Source organism: Nipponia nippon, unplaced genomic scaffold (genome assembly GCF_047370975.1).
Source record: "Nipponia nippon isolate SJK-2023a ecotype South Korea unplaced genomic scaffold, ASM4737097v1 scaffold_24, whole genome shotgun sequence".
Classification (NCBI taxonomy): domain Eukaryota; kingdom Metazoa; phylum Chordata; class Aves; order Pelecaniformes; family Threskiornithidae; genus Nipponia; species Nipponia nippon.
In genome coordinates, this window is record NW_028262341.1 from 6,689,935 (window position 1) to 6,709,354 (window position 19,420).

General features: G+C 36.5%; 1 protein-coding gene across 4 annotated transcripts in view; it reads left to right on the forward strand.

Annotated features, from left to right (window-relative positions):
* The window catches only part of SLF1 (SMC5/6 complex localization factor 1), a 44,675-nt gene that overhangs the window by 15,461 nt on the left and 9,794 nt on the right, over positions 1 to 19,420 (forward strand). For all 4 annotated transcript variants that reach the window (XM_087761460.1, XM_087761459.1, XM_087761462.1 and 1 more), the window contains 6 exons: positions 3,183 to 3,341; positions 3,910 to 4,076; positions 5,469 to 5,606; positions 6,276 to 6,441; positions 15,331 to 15,478; positions 17,688 to 17,833. In XM_087761460.1, coding sequence (XP_087617586.1) covers positions 3,183 to 3,341; positions 3,910 to 4,076; positions 5,469 to 5,606; positions 6,276 to 6,441; positions 15,331 to 15,478; positions 17,688 to 17,833 — 924 coding nt within the window. The remainder of the gene's footprint in view (positions 1 to 3,182; positions 3,342 to 3,909; positions 4,077 to 5,468; positions 5,607 to 6,275; positions 6,442 to 15,330; positions 15,479 to 17,687; positions 17,834 to 19,420) is intronic.

Below are 19,420 nucleotides of genomic sequence, written 5' to 3' on the forward strand. Positions count from 1 at the left end.
GTGCTTCACCAGAAAGTACTAGTTCCTCATCAGCCAGAATGTGATCTAGTGCAGCTTTGTACAGCTTATTGAACGTTAAGGCCCTACAAAAGGTGTCTCCTGATAGTGAAAAAAGTTCATCACCTCAGTTTTCTGTCCTCCTTCCTTCCCCCTTACAAATACACTGAAAACCGGCTCTCTACTTCATCCTTATCTTGAATGTAATGCAAAAGGCCTCACACTCTCCCCAAACAGCTTTATTTCAGTGTACTTTCCAAATAAAGCATTGATGTTGCTCTTTCTTCTAGTACCAGAATTTTCAAGAGATAGAAGTTCCAATCACAATACAAAAAGATGGATACTGGTATGATCACCAGATGAGGGCCAGTAGTAACATGCTTGTACATGCACAATATAGTGAATCATCTTCACACATCTTAAATCCAACAGAGAAGTTGTTCGTTGACTACTATTAAAAAGTTTATGATTGCTCTTTAGATATGCTGTTTGCATATAATTAACATTACAAAAGTATGAATGCAACCATTATTTCCAAAGGAAATAATGTGAAGATTTTAATATTGCATGCATGGATGAGAAAATTGAAATAAATGTGAGTTGCATACACCAGATGCACAAAGACTTGATTAAAAGGAAATTATCTAGATGAGTGGGTTTATTTATTGTTACAACGGCATACATTAGGAATCTGAGAAATGAAACATTTGCAGAGAAACTAAATATCTAATGCTAAGGTGGAGCTCATTCACTGAGACTTTAGCTGTGATTTAACTATGATTATAATTTCTTTCAGAAGTTTTTTCAGGTTTGACTGAGCTCCTAATGATGGCAGTTTATTACTGAAACATTTTTGGAAACTATCTTGCTAATAGTAGTGTACTCTGTCAACCTCAAAACCACAATTGGAACCAAAGTCTGTGTTAATTTAAATTTTAAACTAATTTTAAAACAATTGCTAGGATGTCTTGAGTAGCTTAATCTAATGTACATTAGGAGCCAGTTTTCAGTTTGTCAGGGACTAAAGCTATAATAAACTTACAGAATCATACAATTATAGAATCATTAAGGTTGGAAAAGACCTCTGAGCTGATAGAGTGTAACTGTTAACCTAACTGCCTGTCCCACCTCTAAACCATGTCCCTAAGCACCACATCCACATGTTTTTTGAACACTTCCAGGGACTGTGATTGCACCACTTCCCTGGGCAGTCTGTTCCAATGCCTAACCACTCTCTCCATGAAGAAATTTTTCCTAATATCTAATCTAAATCTCCCCTGGCACAACTTGAGCCCATTTCCTCTTGTCCTATCGCTTGTTACTAGAGAGAAGAGACCAACCCCCACCTCGCTACAACCTCCTTTCAGGCAGTTCTGGAGAGTGGTAAGGTCTTCCCTCAGCCTCCTCTTCTCCAGGCTAAACAACTCCAGCTCCCTCAGCCGCTTCTCATAAGACTTGTGCTCTAGACCCTTCATCAGCTTCGTTGCCCTTCTCTGGACACACTCCAGCACCTCGATGTCCTTGTAGTGAGGGGCCCAAAACTGAACACAGTACTTGAGGTGTGGCCTCACCAGTGCTGAATACAGGGGCACTATCACCTCCCTGGTCCTGCTGGCCACACTATTTCTTATACAAGCCAGGATGCCATTGGCCTTCTTGGCCACCTGAGCACACTGCTGGCTCATGGTCAGGTGGCTGTCAGCCAGCACCCCCAGGTCCTTTTCTGCTGGGCAGCTCTCCAGCAACTCTTCCTCAAGCGTACTGTAGCGTTGCATGGGGTTGTTGTGACCGAAGTGCAGGACCCAGCACTTAGCCTTGTTGAATCTCATACAGTTGGCCCCAGCCCATCGATCCAGCCTGTCCAGATCCCTCTGTGCAGCCTTCCTACCATCAGGCAGATCAACACTCCTTGCCCAACTTGGTGTCAACTGCAAACTTACTGAGGGTGCACTCAATCCCCTCATCCAGATCATCAATAAAGATATTGAACAGGACCGGCCCCAATACTGAGCCCTGGGGAACACCACTCGTGACTGGTCGCCAACTGGATTTGACTCCATTCACCATCACTCTCTGGGCTCAGCCATTCAGCCGGTTTTTTACCCAGCGAAGAGTGCACTTATCCAAGCCGTGAGCTATGTAACTTTAATTCCCAGCAGTCCAATCAGTGATCTTGCTGACTCTGCTTCTCTGAGTTGTGACTCCCTCTCCCAGTTTCTTGCATTTACCAGAGCCTCAGGCTGTGTGGTCAAACAAAATAGCTGGATTTCAAAACAGAAGTTACCAGGCAGAGGGAAGCTGTGCTTCAATTAGCAATATGGTTGCAACTGGTTTGTGCATCTTAGCTTTGGCTTTAACCTGGACTAGAGGAAACATGTAAATAGCAATGTAGCTGAGAACTTCAATAGCTCCTCTTTTGTGTCATTAACCTGTGGAAATAAAGGTTTGGAAAGCTGAGCATACAGACAAAGCAGGGAAATTGCAGGGTAGATACAGCATTTCATGAAAGCCATTAGATCCTTCTGGGTCCTCTGAAAGCTTGCAAAGTTAAGTGTTTTGCTGTCATGAGTGGCAGAGAATAAGAAGGAAGCCCTGTGCCATTAAGAAGATCTTCAGAGCTTTGAAATCTACTGGGATCAATACCTGTGCTATCTGTAGCATTAGCTGCTTCTCTGACATGCTATATGGGAATAGGAGAGCTAGAGAGATAAAACACAGTTTATAGTTTTATGATGTGTACTCGTAAATTATGTATTTCATGATTTTACATTTTTCTCTACTAATTATCTTATTGCTCTGGCCATATACTGTGGGATGCAGTCTGCACTTTTGGAAATATTAACTCTCCTTTGCGTACCTTTCCAGAATACATTATAGACAAGTTATTAAGTGTGTGAATTGTAATTTGTTTTTTAAAAGGGTAGATGTATTCAGATCTTCTAAGAAGAGAAGCACATTTTGAAACCTAACACCTTTTCAATGAAAGCCCAGTTCAGTAAGCATGAAGGCCTTTCTAGATGACAGCAACTTATTGGATCAGGCAATAAGTAATATTTCTTGTGCAATTTATAATATTCTCCCTGTTTTATTATATTACCAACAGTTTACTTAGAGATTTGCTCTTAGTTCTTGTAAGTTTTTTTTATTACACTGTTCTTTTACTTACAAAGATGTCTTATTCCTAGGTTAAAAGTACTGACCTGTCCAGAAGCACATGGTATATACTTGAAGGATTAATGGAAGAGTATTTATTTCCTGATGTAATCACAGAACTTGTTGCAGGTCAAAAGTACTCTACACCTCCCGTGCAACTTCTTCATTCTCTTCTAGAATATGTCCTATTGGTGAGAGATGAAGACTAAAGTATTATAAATATTAAAGCAAGAAATGGAAGTTTTATGATCTTTGCTTCTGACATTATATTTAGTGGTTTTTAGTGATGTATTCACCTTTCACTTTCTGTTCATCAATGTGTTTGTGTTAAAAAGGGAAGAATTCAATACTTAAGGATTTTTTAAAATTAGTGTTCATTTACAAGCCATAGGAAGGTAGTGCTCTAAATATTGTGGAAGAATTGGCCCAGAATTTTTTTTTGCTTTTAGAAACAGCACTTATCTGACTTTTTTTTTTTTTAACCTAGATAGATAGAGAGCTCAATTGAGAAGAAGGTTCGTTTTAAGCAGTGATGCATTCAGTTGAAATATCACACTAGAGCAAGCTCTCCTTGTTTCCTTCCTTTTTTTTGTTTTGTAAACTTTGAGTTTTTCTGCTTGTAGTTATGCATTAAAGTGCATGTTACTGATTAAATTTGGTCACTTGGGATTGTAAGGAATAAAGAAAATACATAAACTCTTAGTGATTATGGATCTTTGGCCAGTATGGAGCCAATATTATTTTCTCATTTTATTACAGGGAAATACAGATGCAGTATTTTGTGCTAAACTTCATCACATTTTGTACATTATTCTCCAACGTGATCCTCCTTGGAAGTCCCCGTCTATGTTAAAGTATTATTTGGATCTTCTTCAGTGTCCTATCTGTAAGAAAGGCACATGGTCCTTGATAGAGATGCTTGTAAGGTATGAAAGTTTGATGAGGTATTGGATGCAATGGTTGTTATGCTACTCCAGACTCAGGGACAGGGGAGGAAGGTTGGAATTCTGTTGTATCAAATTCACATTTTCACCAGAACAAGTGAACTGTATGTGAAGGTCTAGAATTGTAACTGAGATTTGGACCTTTCACTTTATGTTTCAGAACGTGTTATCTCACAGGCAGAGGGTTTTTTTTGGTAAGGAAAAAATGTACATTTTCTTGTCCTCCTTCCTTTTTAAAAAATTATTTATTTTATTTTTTAAGCTTTCCACAAATTATAATAATTTATGTATTATTGCTGTTCCGGTGTGTATGTGTGGATATAGACAGGCACATATATATCTGCAGTTACAAAGCAAATTCCAGTCTTATCTTACCAAACATGAATCTTCATGTTGTATTTTGATTTTAATCATAAACTTTACCATCTTATTCAGGAAGTCTGATTATATCCTATACATCTACAAATACAAGACACAGTACGTAAGAGCTGTTTGGGTAGTTAGTCTAGGCTTTTGCCTGAGAACTCATTTTTTGTAATTCACATCGATAGAAATTAGTTCTTCCATTCATTTGGAAGAGAAACTGTACCTCTTCTTATTACTGTCATAAAATCTTAAGTAGCATTTAAATACTTTGATACAATCACGATTACAGATAAATGAATGTGTATGATTGTAAGCATGCCTATAGTCTTGAGGGGCATTGAATCAGTGTACTTGAATCACTGTAATTGGACATTTAATAGTTTTTATTAGTAGCATGTCACATGGAATGGAAGAGAATTTATCTTTTAGATAAAGTATTTTATCTCTTAGTACTTACTGGCAGAATGTGAATACCCAGCAGTTGTATACGTCGTGGTTCCAGTACTCAAAATTCTAGCCAAAAAAATGTGTTCGCACTTTACTTCAAAATGATCTCCATCATATTAGACAATCATTAGACTTGATCACAAACTGTAGTCCTGTCAAATAGTATGTGTGAACTGTTAATCTGAAGTAAGGTTTGTAGGATGTTACAATGCCTATAAAATATTACAAGGGTATCTTGTAATTAAAGATTTTAAAGAAGGTCTGTTAAATTCAGTAATTGTACAGTACAAGTAGAGAGAGAAAAATTGAATACGGTTAAATTATTTAGTTTACACTGTAATACAAAATCTTCATCTACAACACAAAGCCTCAGTCACAAACTTTTTTTTTTTTTTAAATACAGCTTTAAAACCAGAAAGTTAGGCTTTAAAATGATGAATGTTGCTGAGGAGCAAGGTATTTCCTTGTCAAAATGGTCAAAAGTCAAAGCTGACTTTTTTGCCAATAGATCAGACTACGATTTCTGTCATACAAATGGATTTTTCGGTGTTTATTTTTCAGGTCTTGCCTCTGTTGCAAAACCATTTGTCATGCAGTCCCAGATTCAGGGAGAGGGGATGAACAGAGGATAGTTCACAAAACATTATTGAAGTTTTTCTTTGATTTAGTAAAAGCTGAAGTAGAGTTTCTGATAAAAAGGTGGGTTTTATAAGATAATACTTTCTTACTACTTTTTCACAATTTCACATGCATTTCTGGATACGTAGCAGGTTTTGTATGTTCCTAACAAGTTCTGCAGAGATGTCAGTTTAGCATTTCCTTTTATATGTCTCAATTCTTAGTTTGTTTATTGTAATTTGTATCGGATTTTTTTCTGATCGTGTTTTAAGGCCTCTTAACTTTTCCCAGCCTATTATTTCACTATAGTACAAGTTTCAATAAGCATTTAATTTTGCTTATAAAGTTGTATTTTTAGCTTTGCAGTGTTTCAATATTCATTCTTTAAGGTAGACAAGCAGCATTTTGAACATACTGATTTTTTTTTTTTTAATTCAATTAACTGTTATCTTTAGCTAGGGAGTCAATTACCTTTCCTTAGTTTATGAAGTATAAAAATGTCTTGGTTTTGCACTGCCTTTAGATAGTAAAGGCAGCCTTTACTTTATGTAATATTAGCACAATATTAGAATTCCTTCAGTCTGACTGTAATAGTCATCATTATTTTACTTATTATTCGTCAGAAATTGTGTCTGATCTTTCCATACTTAAACCTGTGTGTGTTTTGACAGAAGACAAGGTTTCTGTCTGGTAACTATAGTAATCAAAGTGGCATAAAGATTTAGGTTTTTTCACTTTCTTTTTTTACAGTTTGGTTGAAGGGACCAATTCACAGCATCAGCAAGTCATGCCACAGACAGTTCTTCTGAAGACCTTTTGGCTGGGAAGCGAAACCTCAGTGCTTTTTACCAAACACATAAATATTCTAGCAGATTGGGTCATACTTTCCCATAGAGAACTGAACAGAAAAAATGATGTGAGTATAAATTTTATACTTTAAAATAATGAAGACCGACATATTTTTTTTAAAGACATTCCTTTGTTCATTCCTTTGTGAGGAATTATATGTAAGTATCACAGCTGCTTGTTATAGCTGCCTTTTGTTGTGAAGCATGCTGGTTTTTGCTCCACTAAAGGAAATGAATTGATCCATAAGATTCTTATATTGATCTGTAGAGAAGAAACGAGTCATGAGTAGCTTGTTGGCTACAGTCAGATGTTCACATGCCCTTACCAGCAGGTATTACTGTAGTCATTAGGGACACCAGCTTAACACATCCTGTCAAACAATAAGGTGTAACGAAAGAGGTGATTATCTTATTTTACAGTGATTGTATTCAGGAAATGTTGGAAGGAGAAAGCTGACAAAACTAATAGTTTTTTGCTGTTTTCTACAGATATGTATTATTTTATTTTAATAAATGCCCCAGTTTTCTTCCCAAGTCCTTTAGTTTCATTTGGTATCTTCCCTAGGTCTTTTCATAAAAATGGGATTGAAGGCAACTTAATTGCTGTTCTGTGACCTGCTGACCAGCAGGACATTGACCTGAAAGATACTGAGTGTCCTCTATACCACCTCTTTCTTTTCAGAAGCTAGGGGCCTTGTAAAACATCTTTGACTTCTAGATTCTGACATAAAATACAAACTTACTGCTGTCTCTGCGTTCTCTTTTAAATTATTGTGAAAGCACAGAATAAATAGGTACTTCATTCACTTTTTCAATACAATAACAGAACAACAATAGAAAATCAAGTATTCCAGAGAAAAAAGCACTTTCAATAGAATACCTAGTAGTTCTTCATTATGTTAAGAAAGCAGAAAGATTAAACATAATGAGAGCTTCACTCATCTTACCTAGCCAGACCTCCTACCTTTTTTGAGGGCTATCAAAGCAAGACATTCTGAAACACTACTGCCTTTTATCCTTGGTCAAGATATTAAAAATGTGCCTAAAATTAGGCTTCTATACCCATATTTATATTTAAACAACCTACCTTTTCAAAGGTACTGAGCACCAACCAGGCTTCCATTCAGTTGGTGTCAGTGGCCATTCTGTTTCTTTGGAAAATGAGACTGCTTTCATATATTTCCTGGTGTTGAATCTGCAGTTTGAGTGTAGGCACCATTTTCTTTTTTCTACTATGCCTTCTTTTGACAAGTTCCAGCACTGTAAGCCATACCTTTTTCATAAAGTGTTCTTTGCATAAGCAGAATAATCACTTGTGTCAGACAGAGTGTAGTACATATATGAAAAATAAACTTAAAAGAAAGAATAAAACATAACATAAAATATAGAGACCTACCTCTTGTTTAGATTCTATTTTCTTTGTATGCATATATATAGGATTTGTACTTTCAGCACAAAACCAAGGTGCCTATTGCTTTCCCACTTTGATCTTATGCACTGTAATGTACAATATCCCTGCAGATATGAATTCTAGCCTTAAAAAGCAGCTTGTTGCCTCATAATATCTGTAGTATGTTCTTACAGCCTTATTCTTTAACTTTGTGTTTATATATTGCATTTTCTTTCCCTTTGCATTTTTTGCCAAAAATAAACTCTAAAACAAAATACCATATTTTTATATTCAAAACTTGTCATTATCCCTTTCTGCACTCTCAATTTTGTTATATTAAAACTTGATATACTGATTTTTCTATATATTCAGAGACTCCATTTAAAATTCCATGACATAGTTGAAAAGGTCATTCAGAAAGCCGAAGGAGCAGATCCTCCCCAGCTATGCAGGCAGAACTGTGCTTTCTCTCCTTTCTCTATTATTTTAGAGATGCATAAATAAAGCCACAGTAGTTCCATGTCATTAAATATGGCATATTGGGTGCAAAATTGTTGTCATTGTTACCAGTTTTGCTTTTTAAAAGCTGTTTACTTAAGAGGTAACACATTGGCAAGAAACATGTTAAGGCCATTCAGAAACCTAAATGAAAGGGATGACTTTGGGTATTCTTACAATCTGCATAGGCACAGAAATTAAGTGTTTTATAGCACAGTGTAAAGGGATGACCATGTTTCCCGGCTTACACAAGCTTGTTAGCTCATGGGAAGAAAAATGCCAGTTGTGATATACCAATTCTCCAGTGAAAATATCTCTAAATAAAAACAGATGAATAATTCAATTAAATTCTTTCTTTGGCATATCTAGCACATTATTTTCTAATTAGTAAAAGGGGCCAATTTTTTTTTTTTAGCTTTTTAGAATCAGATTATCTTTTTTTGTGATGCAAAGAGATTGCAACAAATCAGGACTAGAGTGGAGGGAAAATATCTGTATATGTTTCCTGTCTTCTAGTGCTGATTTGTTGCAAAATTATGTTTTTTATATATATGTGTGTAAACATGGAGGAGGGTGGGTGTCAAAAGAGCAGTCCAGAAATAGTTATAGTATTCTGTTGGGGACAGACTTTTTAGCAGGGCCAATAGCAATAGGACAAGGGGTAATGGTTTTAAACTAGAAGAGGGTAGATTCAGACTAGATGTAAGAAAGAAATTTTTTACAATGAGGGTTGTGAAACACTGGAACGGGTTGCCCAGAGAGGTGGTAGATGCCCCATCCTTGGAAACGTTCAAGGACAGGCAAGATGGGGCTCTGAGCAACCTGATCTAGTTGTAGATGTCCCTGCCAATTGCAGGGGGGATGGACTAGATGACTTTTAAAGGTCCCTTCCATCCCAAAGCATTCTATGATTCTAAGTGAGAAAATCCATGCTGAAATTCTGAGTTACTGGTTTCCTTGGCTTACATACTTTGAAGATATTTCACTTTTCAGGCCTATTGTAACCTACATCAGAAAAAAAGAAAAAGAAAGAACGAAGGCCTATAAAGACTTAAGTTACATATATGAGTGCATTTGCTTTCTTGTGTTAGATAGAATATACTTTATCTTAAATGTACCAAAATAAAATTAGTGATAGGAAATTGAATACCCTTGCTTAACACTGTGTTAATCTGCTGGGACAACTTGGTGGAATAAAACTGATACACTACCCTTGTAGTTTAAAGTGCACTGCCAAAGAACATAGAAGTTTTTCCATCACTTGAGATCTTCAAGTCAATATTGAATGTAACTTTAACATAAGTAACGTTTATTATTTATGATATTATTTAAAAGCGTTTGATGCAGAAACTCCTGGTCAAGGTTCCTTGAATCAAAGCCATTAATTCAACTTTAGAATTTACAAAGGAACGTGTATATTACTTATAACACTTTGAGTAACATTGAGTTATTGCATGCATGGCTTTTCACAATGTCACAGATGGTATCAGAAATGCTTTTCATCCCTGATGCTACTGGTGTTTTTTTAAAAAAAGCTGTCCTACATAGCCTGACAAAGGAGTGAAAATGGCATTAATTCCATTTTTTTACTTGCATCATCTTGCATATTTCTGATTTGTTTTCTTCCATGTTTCAGGTATCTTTACCTGGTATAAATTTGTGTCATGTAAATTTGTAGCACTAAAGGTCTTTCTGGTCTATGTCACTTCCAATAGCTTTCTTGGAAGGATGTTTTAGGCACTTTTGGAATACTGCATAACCCTAAAAATATCTACACCACATGAAAAAGAACTCTAAAACAACTCTAAAATAACTCTGTAATTCAAAGTAAAAAAGTTAAAATGAATTTTCTTATGACTTAAAAGCTTTCCTATAAGAACTTTCATGTGTACTAAAACACACTGTGAAACTTCTGTCACTGAGCACTTGACTTGGCAGTGCATTAAACGGAACAGCAACGTAGGAATTGCATTTGCTAAGCTGGCAGACATCAGTTGTACTGATGTGACCTTTGTATGCTAACACAGTCAACAGCCTCTTCCCACTTCAATGCTTTTCTTGGTGAGATAGCTTTGATTCTCAACAATAAGAATATGGAAGATAGATAGTTTTGAAAAAAGGTTTAACTGGATCTTACTTAATTTGCTGTGCATGGTATAGTGGGTTGACCCCAGCTGGCAGGTAAGTCCCCACCCAGCCACTCACTCACCCACCCCGCAGCAGGATGAGGGAGAGAATCAGAAGGGCAAAAACTAGAAAACTGATGGGTTGAGATAAAGACAGTTTAGTAAGTGAAGCAAAGCTGTGCGCACAAGCAAAGCAAAACAAGGAATTCATTCACTACTTCCCATCGGCAGGTAGATGTCCAGTCGCTTCCTGAAAGCAGGGCTTCATCATGCATAGCAGTTACTTGGCAAGGCAAACACCATAACCCCAAACATCCCCCCTTCCTCCTCCTTTCCCCAGCTGTTATTGCTGAGCATGACATTTATATGGCATGGAATGTCCCTTTGGTCGTTTTGGGTTGGCTGTCCCAGCTGTGTCCCCTCCCAGCTTCTTGCACACCCCCAGCCCACTTGCTGGGGGCGCAGAGTGGGAGAAAGAAAAGGCCTTGGTGCTGTGCAAGCACTGCTCAGCAGTAGCTAAAACATCCCTGTGTTATCAACAGTGTTTGAGGTACAAATTCAAAATACAGCACAGGCTGCCATGAAGAAAATTAACTCTATCCCAGGCAGACCCAGTACACTTGGATTTATAAGGAAGAATACTACTGCCATTCTACTAAGAATCTTTTCAGCACAATTTGAAATACTACATTTTGTAGCAGTATGTTATTTTTAGGAATTTTAAAAATACATCATTTATGGGGAAGAGGGAGAGATTTGAATAGTTTATAATATACCTACAAAAATCATGTCCTTCTTTGCCAGTTTATAAAGAAACAAACTGTTAAAACTAAATCAGATTCAAGTTTGATTAGAGATTGAAGTAGTAGATAATAGAACCAAAATCAGTGGTTTCTGAGTATTCTCAATTTTTGTTAATTGAAGGCTTGTGTGCCGATGACCAGTAGTCACACCGTTATCTAAATGACAGTCTAAACAAAAACCTGTCATTTAAGTGTGTTTTTACTTAATCCAAAGTTGCATTTGTTAATAAAATAGCAATTCATGTCATTTATATGGCTAACTTGTTATTTCATATCTAGGAATAAGAGTTTCCATACGATGTTCTGAATATTGCTTTTCTATATCTACAAAAAAATGAGGTAGCTCCTGTGTATTTACTTTTTCACTGATTAATATACAGAGATCACTTAGCTTTGTAACACTTTATTCTTACATTCTAAAAATATTGTTGCTGAAACTTTTTTTAATTTGTTGGTATTTTTCCCTTTACGTTAGTCTGGTAATTAAAAAATATCATCTAAACTTCAGAAAAACTGCAGCTTTAAATCAGCAGTAGAGTTGTAAAGCAGTAGAAGAGACTTTTCTTTCTCAGATTTAGCCTCTTGAGTTTGACAGCAGAAGCTATTTATGTGCACAATGATGTTTTGTCATACATGGTAGCAATTCCCATGTTTAATGGAAATGCGTGCTTCTTTTTCCTTTTTAATATTGCATGTGTTTTCATTACTATTTTTGTATTGTTTTGTCATTGAAAATATTTTTAAGATGTTAATATTTGAATATTTTTAGAACAGATGATACTTTCAGTAAATTAGAGCATTTCCTCTTCATTTGTAGCATTGAACGATTTATTTCAAAATATTAAGGAGAAGCTCTTGGTTTGTAGTACCGTTGTTTTACCACAATGTCAGCCAAGACTACACCAGTTGGCAGTATCTCGTTTGTCAGTGTGCAGAGATACTTAGCTGAGCAAACATAGTTGCAACTAGAGTATCAGCCACATTTAATATGCAGCTATATATCTGATTGTGAAACATTCTTAATACTTGCAGTATTAACAGTCATTATTTCAATCTCCTGCCTCAAGGTCAGCTTTCGCTCCCCACCCCTTTCCTTGAAAATATTTCACAGATGAAGTAACACAAGGTTGTGATTTAGAATCAAGAAAAAGAATGTAAATAGTTGTGCTTTACATCTATATCTACCTCAGATTACATCTATAGGTCCTTGATCCTTTCACTTACCTCTTTTAAAATTGTGCTTATTTGCTGCATTTGTGTAATTTATTTCCTGCAAAGAACTATTGATGGAATTAAATTATTCACCCAGTATTTTGCTTTGGGGTTCAATGATAAAAGAGGTGTGCATACTTAAGGGAAATTTAAATGCATTTCAGATGTTTTAAATTAGTTATTCAATTTTATTATTTTATTTAATATTTAATTTATTTTATTAGTTATTCAGTTATTCTTTCTTCAGAAGATAGGGAGTAATGTAGCTTTTAAAATATTTAAATTTTAGTTGAAAAACACTGTTTTCAAGTTGTTGACATGCCATATCAATGTTCTCAGGTTTTTTTATTATGACATCCGACAGTTCATCTACAATAAAGTATTATGATACACTAAAGCAAGGGGCAAACCAAATCAAGCAGGGCTTAACAGAGTAAGAGGAAGTAGGGCTGGAAGTGATCTCAGAGATCACATTCCTAACATTTTCACTGGCCAGTTCTTAAAAGCCTTCAGTGACTCAGATTATACTGCCTGCCCACACAATGTTTATTTGTAGTTGTGTTTATTCCTTTTCTTTTGAATGACAAGTAAGTCTGTTAACTGTAGGGACAGTTTTATGTATTTACGTAGGTTTTCGACAAATTACTTTGTAATCTTTTTATAATAAATCTCATCTGTGTCACAGTCTCTCTTGCTCTTACATATGTCTCTGTGATTTATTGATGAAGCTCAAACTGTTTCAGTCTTTGGTGCTTTCCAGCTCCTGAGGGAATCCTATTAAATTATTTTAAACCAACCTTGAACACATTTTGTTCTCAAAGGAGTATCAGACAAACCATTGACTGTGGTGTGAGAGCACAGCAAAAGACAGAAGTTTTGCTTCCTTTAAGTAATTCTTTAAAATCTCAAGCTGACAAATAAGTAAGTACATATTCAGTTCAATTACCCTCTTATCCAAAATTGTCCATTTTGAAGTGCTCATTCTCTTTTACTAGAATGCTATATATCATAGAATCACAGAATGCTTTGGGGTGGAAGGAACCTTTAAAGGTCATCTAGTCCATCCCCCCTGCAATTGGCAGGGACATCTACAACTAGATGAGGTTGCTCAGAGCCCCATCCAGCCTGTCCTTGAATGTTTCCAAGGATGGGGCATCTACCACCTCTCTGGGCAACCCGTTCCAGTGTTTCACAACCCTCATTGTAAAAAATTTCTTTCTTATATCTAGTCTGAATCTACCCTCTTTTAGTTTAAAACCATTACCCCTTGTCTTATTGCTATTGGCCCTGCTAAAAAGTCTGTCCCCGTCTGTCTTATAAGCCCTCTTTAAGTATTGAAAGACCGCAATAAGGTCTCCCCACAGCCTTCTCTTCTCCAGGCTGAACAATCCCAACTCTCTCAGCCTTTCCTCATAGCAGAGGTGCTCCATCCCTCTGATCATTTCTGTGGCCTCCTCTGGCCCCACTCCAACAGGTCCATGTCCTTCTTGTGCTGAGGACCCCAGAGCTGGACACAGTGCTCCAGGTGCGGTCTCACCAGAGCAGAGTAGAGGGGCAGAATCCCTTCCCTCGACCTGCTGGCCACGCTTCATTGGATGCAGCCCAGGATACGGTTGGCTTTCTGGGCTGCGAGAACACGTCGCTGGCTCATGTCCAGCTTTTCGTCTATCAGTACCCCCAAGTCTTTCTTGGCAGGGCTGCTCTCAATCCCTTCATCCCCCAGCCTGTATTGATACTGGGGGTTGCCCCGACCCAGGTGCAGGACCTTGCATTTGTCCTTGTTGAACCTCATGAGGTTCACACAGGCCCACCTCTCCAGCCTGTCCAGCCATATTGGCTGGTGCTCTAGTGTAACAGTAGTGATTCTCCACTAGAGCCTTAGGTAGGTGTCTTTGGGCAAATGTATTTCATGTGTTCCTATGATGGTGCACATATTCTTCCAATTTGCACTTTAAAAACTGACATATAAATACCGAATTTTCTGTGTTGTACATATGATCAGAGAAATAACTTAGTTCAGAATCATTGCATAAAATATTTCTGCATGGGTGTTGAGTAGACAGATCTGTCTTTCCTTTGCAGACTAAGTCAGAAACTAGAACCAGTGCTTTACCCAACCAATACTGATGAAGTGCTCACGTGGGTGAACAAGTATGTTTGTCTGTCTCGTGGTACTTTCTGGCTAGCGTGTTAAAGTGCTGTATATTGTCTTGATGCCTCCTGAAGAAAATAGGCTTTGGCTCTTTTATCTACACATGATCATTTTGTGCAGGTTCAGGGGAGAAAAAGGTAATGCTAATACCCGTAAGTATGTTCTTTCTAAATTTGCAGCTGCTAGTCTCTTTGGAATTTCTGGTAGCAGAAGAAAGTTTTCTGATCCTGCAGACTGGGTGCCAAAGTTTTTTCTGTGCCGGAAACTAACACCTTGCATCCTTTTCCTTTTTGGCACAGACATACACAGTTAGTCACAAAAGGAGCTTTAATGTCATGATGAAATCTTTAGGAAAAGAAAATCCTAATAGAGGAGGGAGAATAAGATCCCTGTAATAGTCAGATTAAAACAGGGTTAACTAGCATAAAAGCAGTACTTGAAATCTTACAGTTAAACAAAACATAATTTAAAACAAAATCACGCTTTGTACTTGTAAGCTTTGATCCCATTTTGCATGTTGTTTTAGACAAAGTGTTTTCAAATAACTTATATTTCTCCAATGCCAAGTCTTAATTGATGTGGCATCAATGGCGTATTAATTTTGTTGACCTGGCTGCAACAGTTAGCTTTTGAGCAGAAAAAGGCAGTGAAGAAGTGATGTGGCAACAGAGTGGGCTTTTATCTAAAGAAGCTCTCTAGTGTTATTGCTACATTATCAGTGTGAATTTGTTATATAGTATACAGGTCTATACATACTTTTTTTTTTTTTCATTTAGGCTTTCAGGTGTGAAATAGCTGGTCTATTAAATGCAATTCTTGGAACTGTAGTGGAATATTGGATCATCTCAAGTTTGCTTATGGACAGAAATGTGTTTCATCAGATAGCTGACGATTTGGCACAGTACCTTGCCATTTCATGTGATGGTGAGTGTTTGAAAGGCCTCTTAAAGTCTTTTAATCAGATGCACCGAAGTCCTAACTAAAGCCTCAGTTCACTTTCAAGTTATATTTTACCTTCTATTGCAGATATGCAGTCTTATGGTGTGATGTGTATGTATGCAGGAAACTGTTCCATTGTATGTGTCTGTTTGTTTGTCTGTCCCAAGCAAAGACCAAATAGAAGAGGCTTTCTTATTAAAATCCCTCTAAATAAGCCTCAATAGGTGTTAACTGCAAAAGCAAGACTACACAGTGTGAAGAAGAAAAAAATCTTTGGAGCTCTCCTGTCACTTTAGGAAGAGCTTTAAGCATATCACAATAAGCCGTAACTTCAGAGAGGCAATTGGAGACACCTTAGCTCAGGCCAATTCTCAGGTGAAATTTTTTACTCCACAAACTTGATCTTGCTTGCTAAAGACAGTTCAGCCATAAGTCCAAAAGCTATGCTGAACTGTTTGACCCATACAGACTTCAAATGCAACATTTTAGTGTCTCATTCCAAATGGTTAGACTTAATGGACTTTATTTGGGGGGTGGGGGAAAACTCCAACTAGTCCCATGAATCAGTATTGTTCCTCATTAAATGTACTAGATAAAGAGAAATGTCACAACTCAAATGAACCATTATCATTTAACATGGAATGTTGGTTGAAGTTGTCCTTTTAGCAACGAGGGAATGAGAAACTCAAAAGACGAAAAAAAATAATCTCAAGAAAACTACTGAATGTTTTTAATTTTATTTTCAAACTTAGTTCCCACCAAAGCTTCCCCCTCCCCCCAATTAGGAAATAGTGAGAAAACTAACTCAGCTGTTACACCTGTATGGATATCCTGGTTTCAGTCACCATTTTCTCTAGAGACAGGTGTACATAGGCTTCATTTAAAGTGTTGCTGCCTTCTCCTACCTGGACACTTGCGAAGAACTATCCTGAAAAAATGAAACTAAAATCATAGTCTCTAGACAAATAGTTCCACTCCAGTCTTACAGAAAGCAAATTATCAGAATTGTTATAGCCTGCCTTAGGTCTTAGAAGGCCAAATCAGTTGGAACTTTATAGTATTTAAATCAATGGAGCTTTTGGTATCTACTACTATTATCTCCTCTGCAACACATTTTCTAGCTTTCATATAATAGGGAGAATCTTGGATATATATTTCTGTAAGACTTTCTTACTTTCCTGTACACAAATGGAAAATTATACTTTCCATGGTCTCCTTCATTGAGAGCATTCACAAGAACAACATTCACAGCCTGGTTATAAAGAGTAAAGATTCTCTGGGCTGTAGGTAATCATTGCTGCTCGGTTCAGTCCACAGCCTTAAAGCCCAAAAAGCTGTTGCAGAGTTCTCCTGAATTCTGTTGCTCTTAGAGTAGAAAACATCTGTATGCTCAAAACTTTTGTTTCTGTTTTGATTGAGTCTACAGTTAATGTATGAGCACATCTTAGCAGAACAGAATATTTCCTCAGTACAGTAAAGACTTTATTCCTGGTAGCAGACCTTGCTTTCCACTTGATTCAGTTGCCATTTTGACAGAATTATTTTGCTAGAATCAAAACACAAATATCACTCTAAGAAAAATCAGTCACTCTGTCTTCTTTTCCAAAAAAAAAAGAGAGGTAGGCCAGATACATGCCTGATATACATTGAGATAGATATAGATGTAGATACAGATACAGATAGAGATATATATTCTTCTGCCACTCTCTGTTTTGGGTTTTTTTGAAACAGTATGAACTATTTGGTACATCTGAATGGGGTTGAAATTTGCTTACGGTCAATTTTAATGTAGAATTTATAGGTTACCCTGCATTACTTGCAGATTTCTTTGTTCATGTGTCATACATTTTATCTGAATTGTGTTTGTATTGTGTCATTTACAGATTTTCAAAATCAAGGTGTAACTTTTATAAGATTGTGTTTAGAGCATTTTTTTAAAAAGTTTCACATAAAAAGTGGTGCTTTGCCTTTTAAAATCTGTTGGCCATTCTCTTAGAAGCTGGTCTTATTATCAGATGATGGAAAAAATCTTTTTTAATATGAGTATTTTTAGTAATTGTCATGGAGAATAGCTTCTGAATCTGCAACAGCAGAAAAAAAGTCTGGAAGAGCTATCTTTTAGATAACTCTGGATGTACAGGTTTGTATATTCTCATTTTAAGGCTCTTTTTTTACCTCCTTTGCTTTTATCCAGATTTTTCGATATGTGAGTTAAAAATGTTCATTTGTTCCATACCATCCCTCTGGCTTCAAATGTTTGTTGCAGAAGCAGTTTTTAAAAAAATGTGTTTACAGAGGAATATAACTATTTCTACAGAACCTCTTTCTCTTCAGAAAATAGTAAGTAACTCTTCTACTCCTTAATAACCTATTGCACTTAAGTATTTTACAAGTAATTGGTTTAATGAAAGACTTGGAAAATATCTTTTGTTTGTGGTCTAAGGTCATGCTCATTGCATGCATTGTCTTCCACCTGTAGATAGACTCTACTGCATTTAAATTTCTCTTTGACTGAGATCTGGGTTCAAAACAATGGTAAGATTTTTCTTGCCAGAGAATTTGTAACACCTGATTAATCTGTTTACATGCAGTTAACATGAAAAGTCACAATGAAAGCTTTTTAAAATAATCTCTGATGTAAACTTTATGGCAATGTTATATTTGTAATTAAGGAAAATGCCAAATATAGTGTGATTATCCTGCGTTATCTTTTCCTTCAGGTTTTTTGAAGCAGTTACAGTCTATTATTCTACTGGGTCCAAGCATTTGTTACATACAAGCTTTTATGATTTTGTGTATTCCTGTTAATTTCTCCTCATAAAAACTTTCTCCTATTTGCAAACCTTTTCCTGCCTGCAAATCACAATTTGTGATAGTTGGTGAGGAAATACATGATGAAAGCTGTGAAAGAAATTCTCAAAACCATGACTGCTGGCAAGATGCAGGCAAATCAGGGAGATCACACAGTAATGACATGCCCTAACTTAGAGCCTCATTTCAGTAATCTTAATACTAATGACTAAACAGAATATGGAATCCATAACTGTTTCTGTATGTCCTAAAATTCTACAGGTAGAGTAAAAGAAAAACAGATTTACACCTTTATACATTTTCCCATATACAAGTTTTCTGAATTTTACAGGGGTTTATTGTGAACAGAAGTCATTGTTTATTAATGCATCATGTTTAAACAGAGCTTGAACAAAAGACTGTCAGAATTTTAAAAATAAGCCAACTATGTATCTAATATTTAATGTATGTTGCCAATACATATGCAGCAGAAATTGCTATTTTTAGTATTGCCATGACTACTGTTCACTCTCTGCAACTACTTAAACATAAATTTTTGTAGTGCTTGAAACAAGTTCATGTGCTTTTTGTGGCTTTCCTTAGCATTACTGTGCCTCCTTTCTTGTTCCATATAATAAATAGTAACTATCGTCCAATTTTGCCAGCTCTTCTCATACAGCATCTTATCAGCTAGGCTTTTCTATGGGTTGAAATAGTGCCCTCCTACTTTCTGGTGATAAATGTACAGTGAAGGTGCAAGGAAGGTGTCCCTCACCCATTCCAAGTTGCCTGCAGAATCTACAATGATCTGCTAGATACTCAAAGACTTCTTTAATTTCTTTCTTCAGGTGTAATTGTTGTGTAATTGTTGAATGAGTCCCCTCACTGAACTTCTTCCTATGCTTTTTCCAAAATGCAGAAACTTATGTGGCTTTTTAAAATGAGCAGTATAGGTGGGCTGGAAGCTCTGTATTACTGGAAAGAAGCCAAAATATCTACAACGTCCAAAGCTATCCTAATAATGAGAGAGCACCTAAGAGATAACTAGCTTATTGCCTTTGCAATGCTCAAAGGTTTAATCCAACCCCTCATCTTAGAAGGGATAAAGAAGGGGAATGAGTATTCCTTTACCAAATT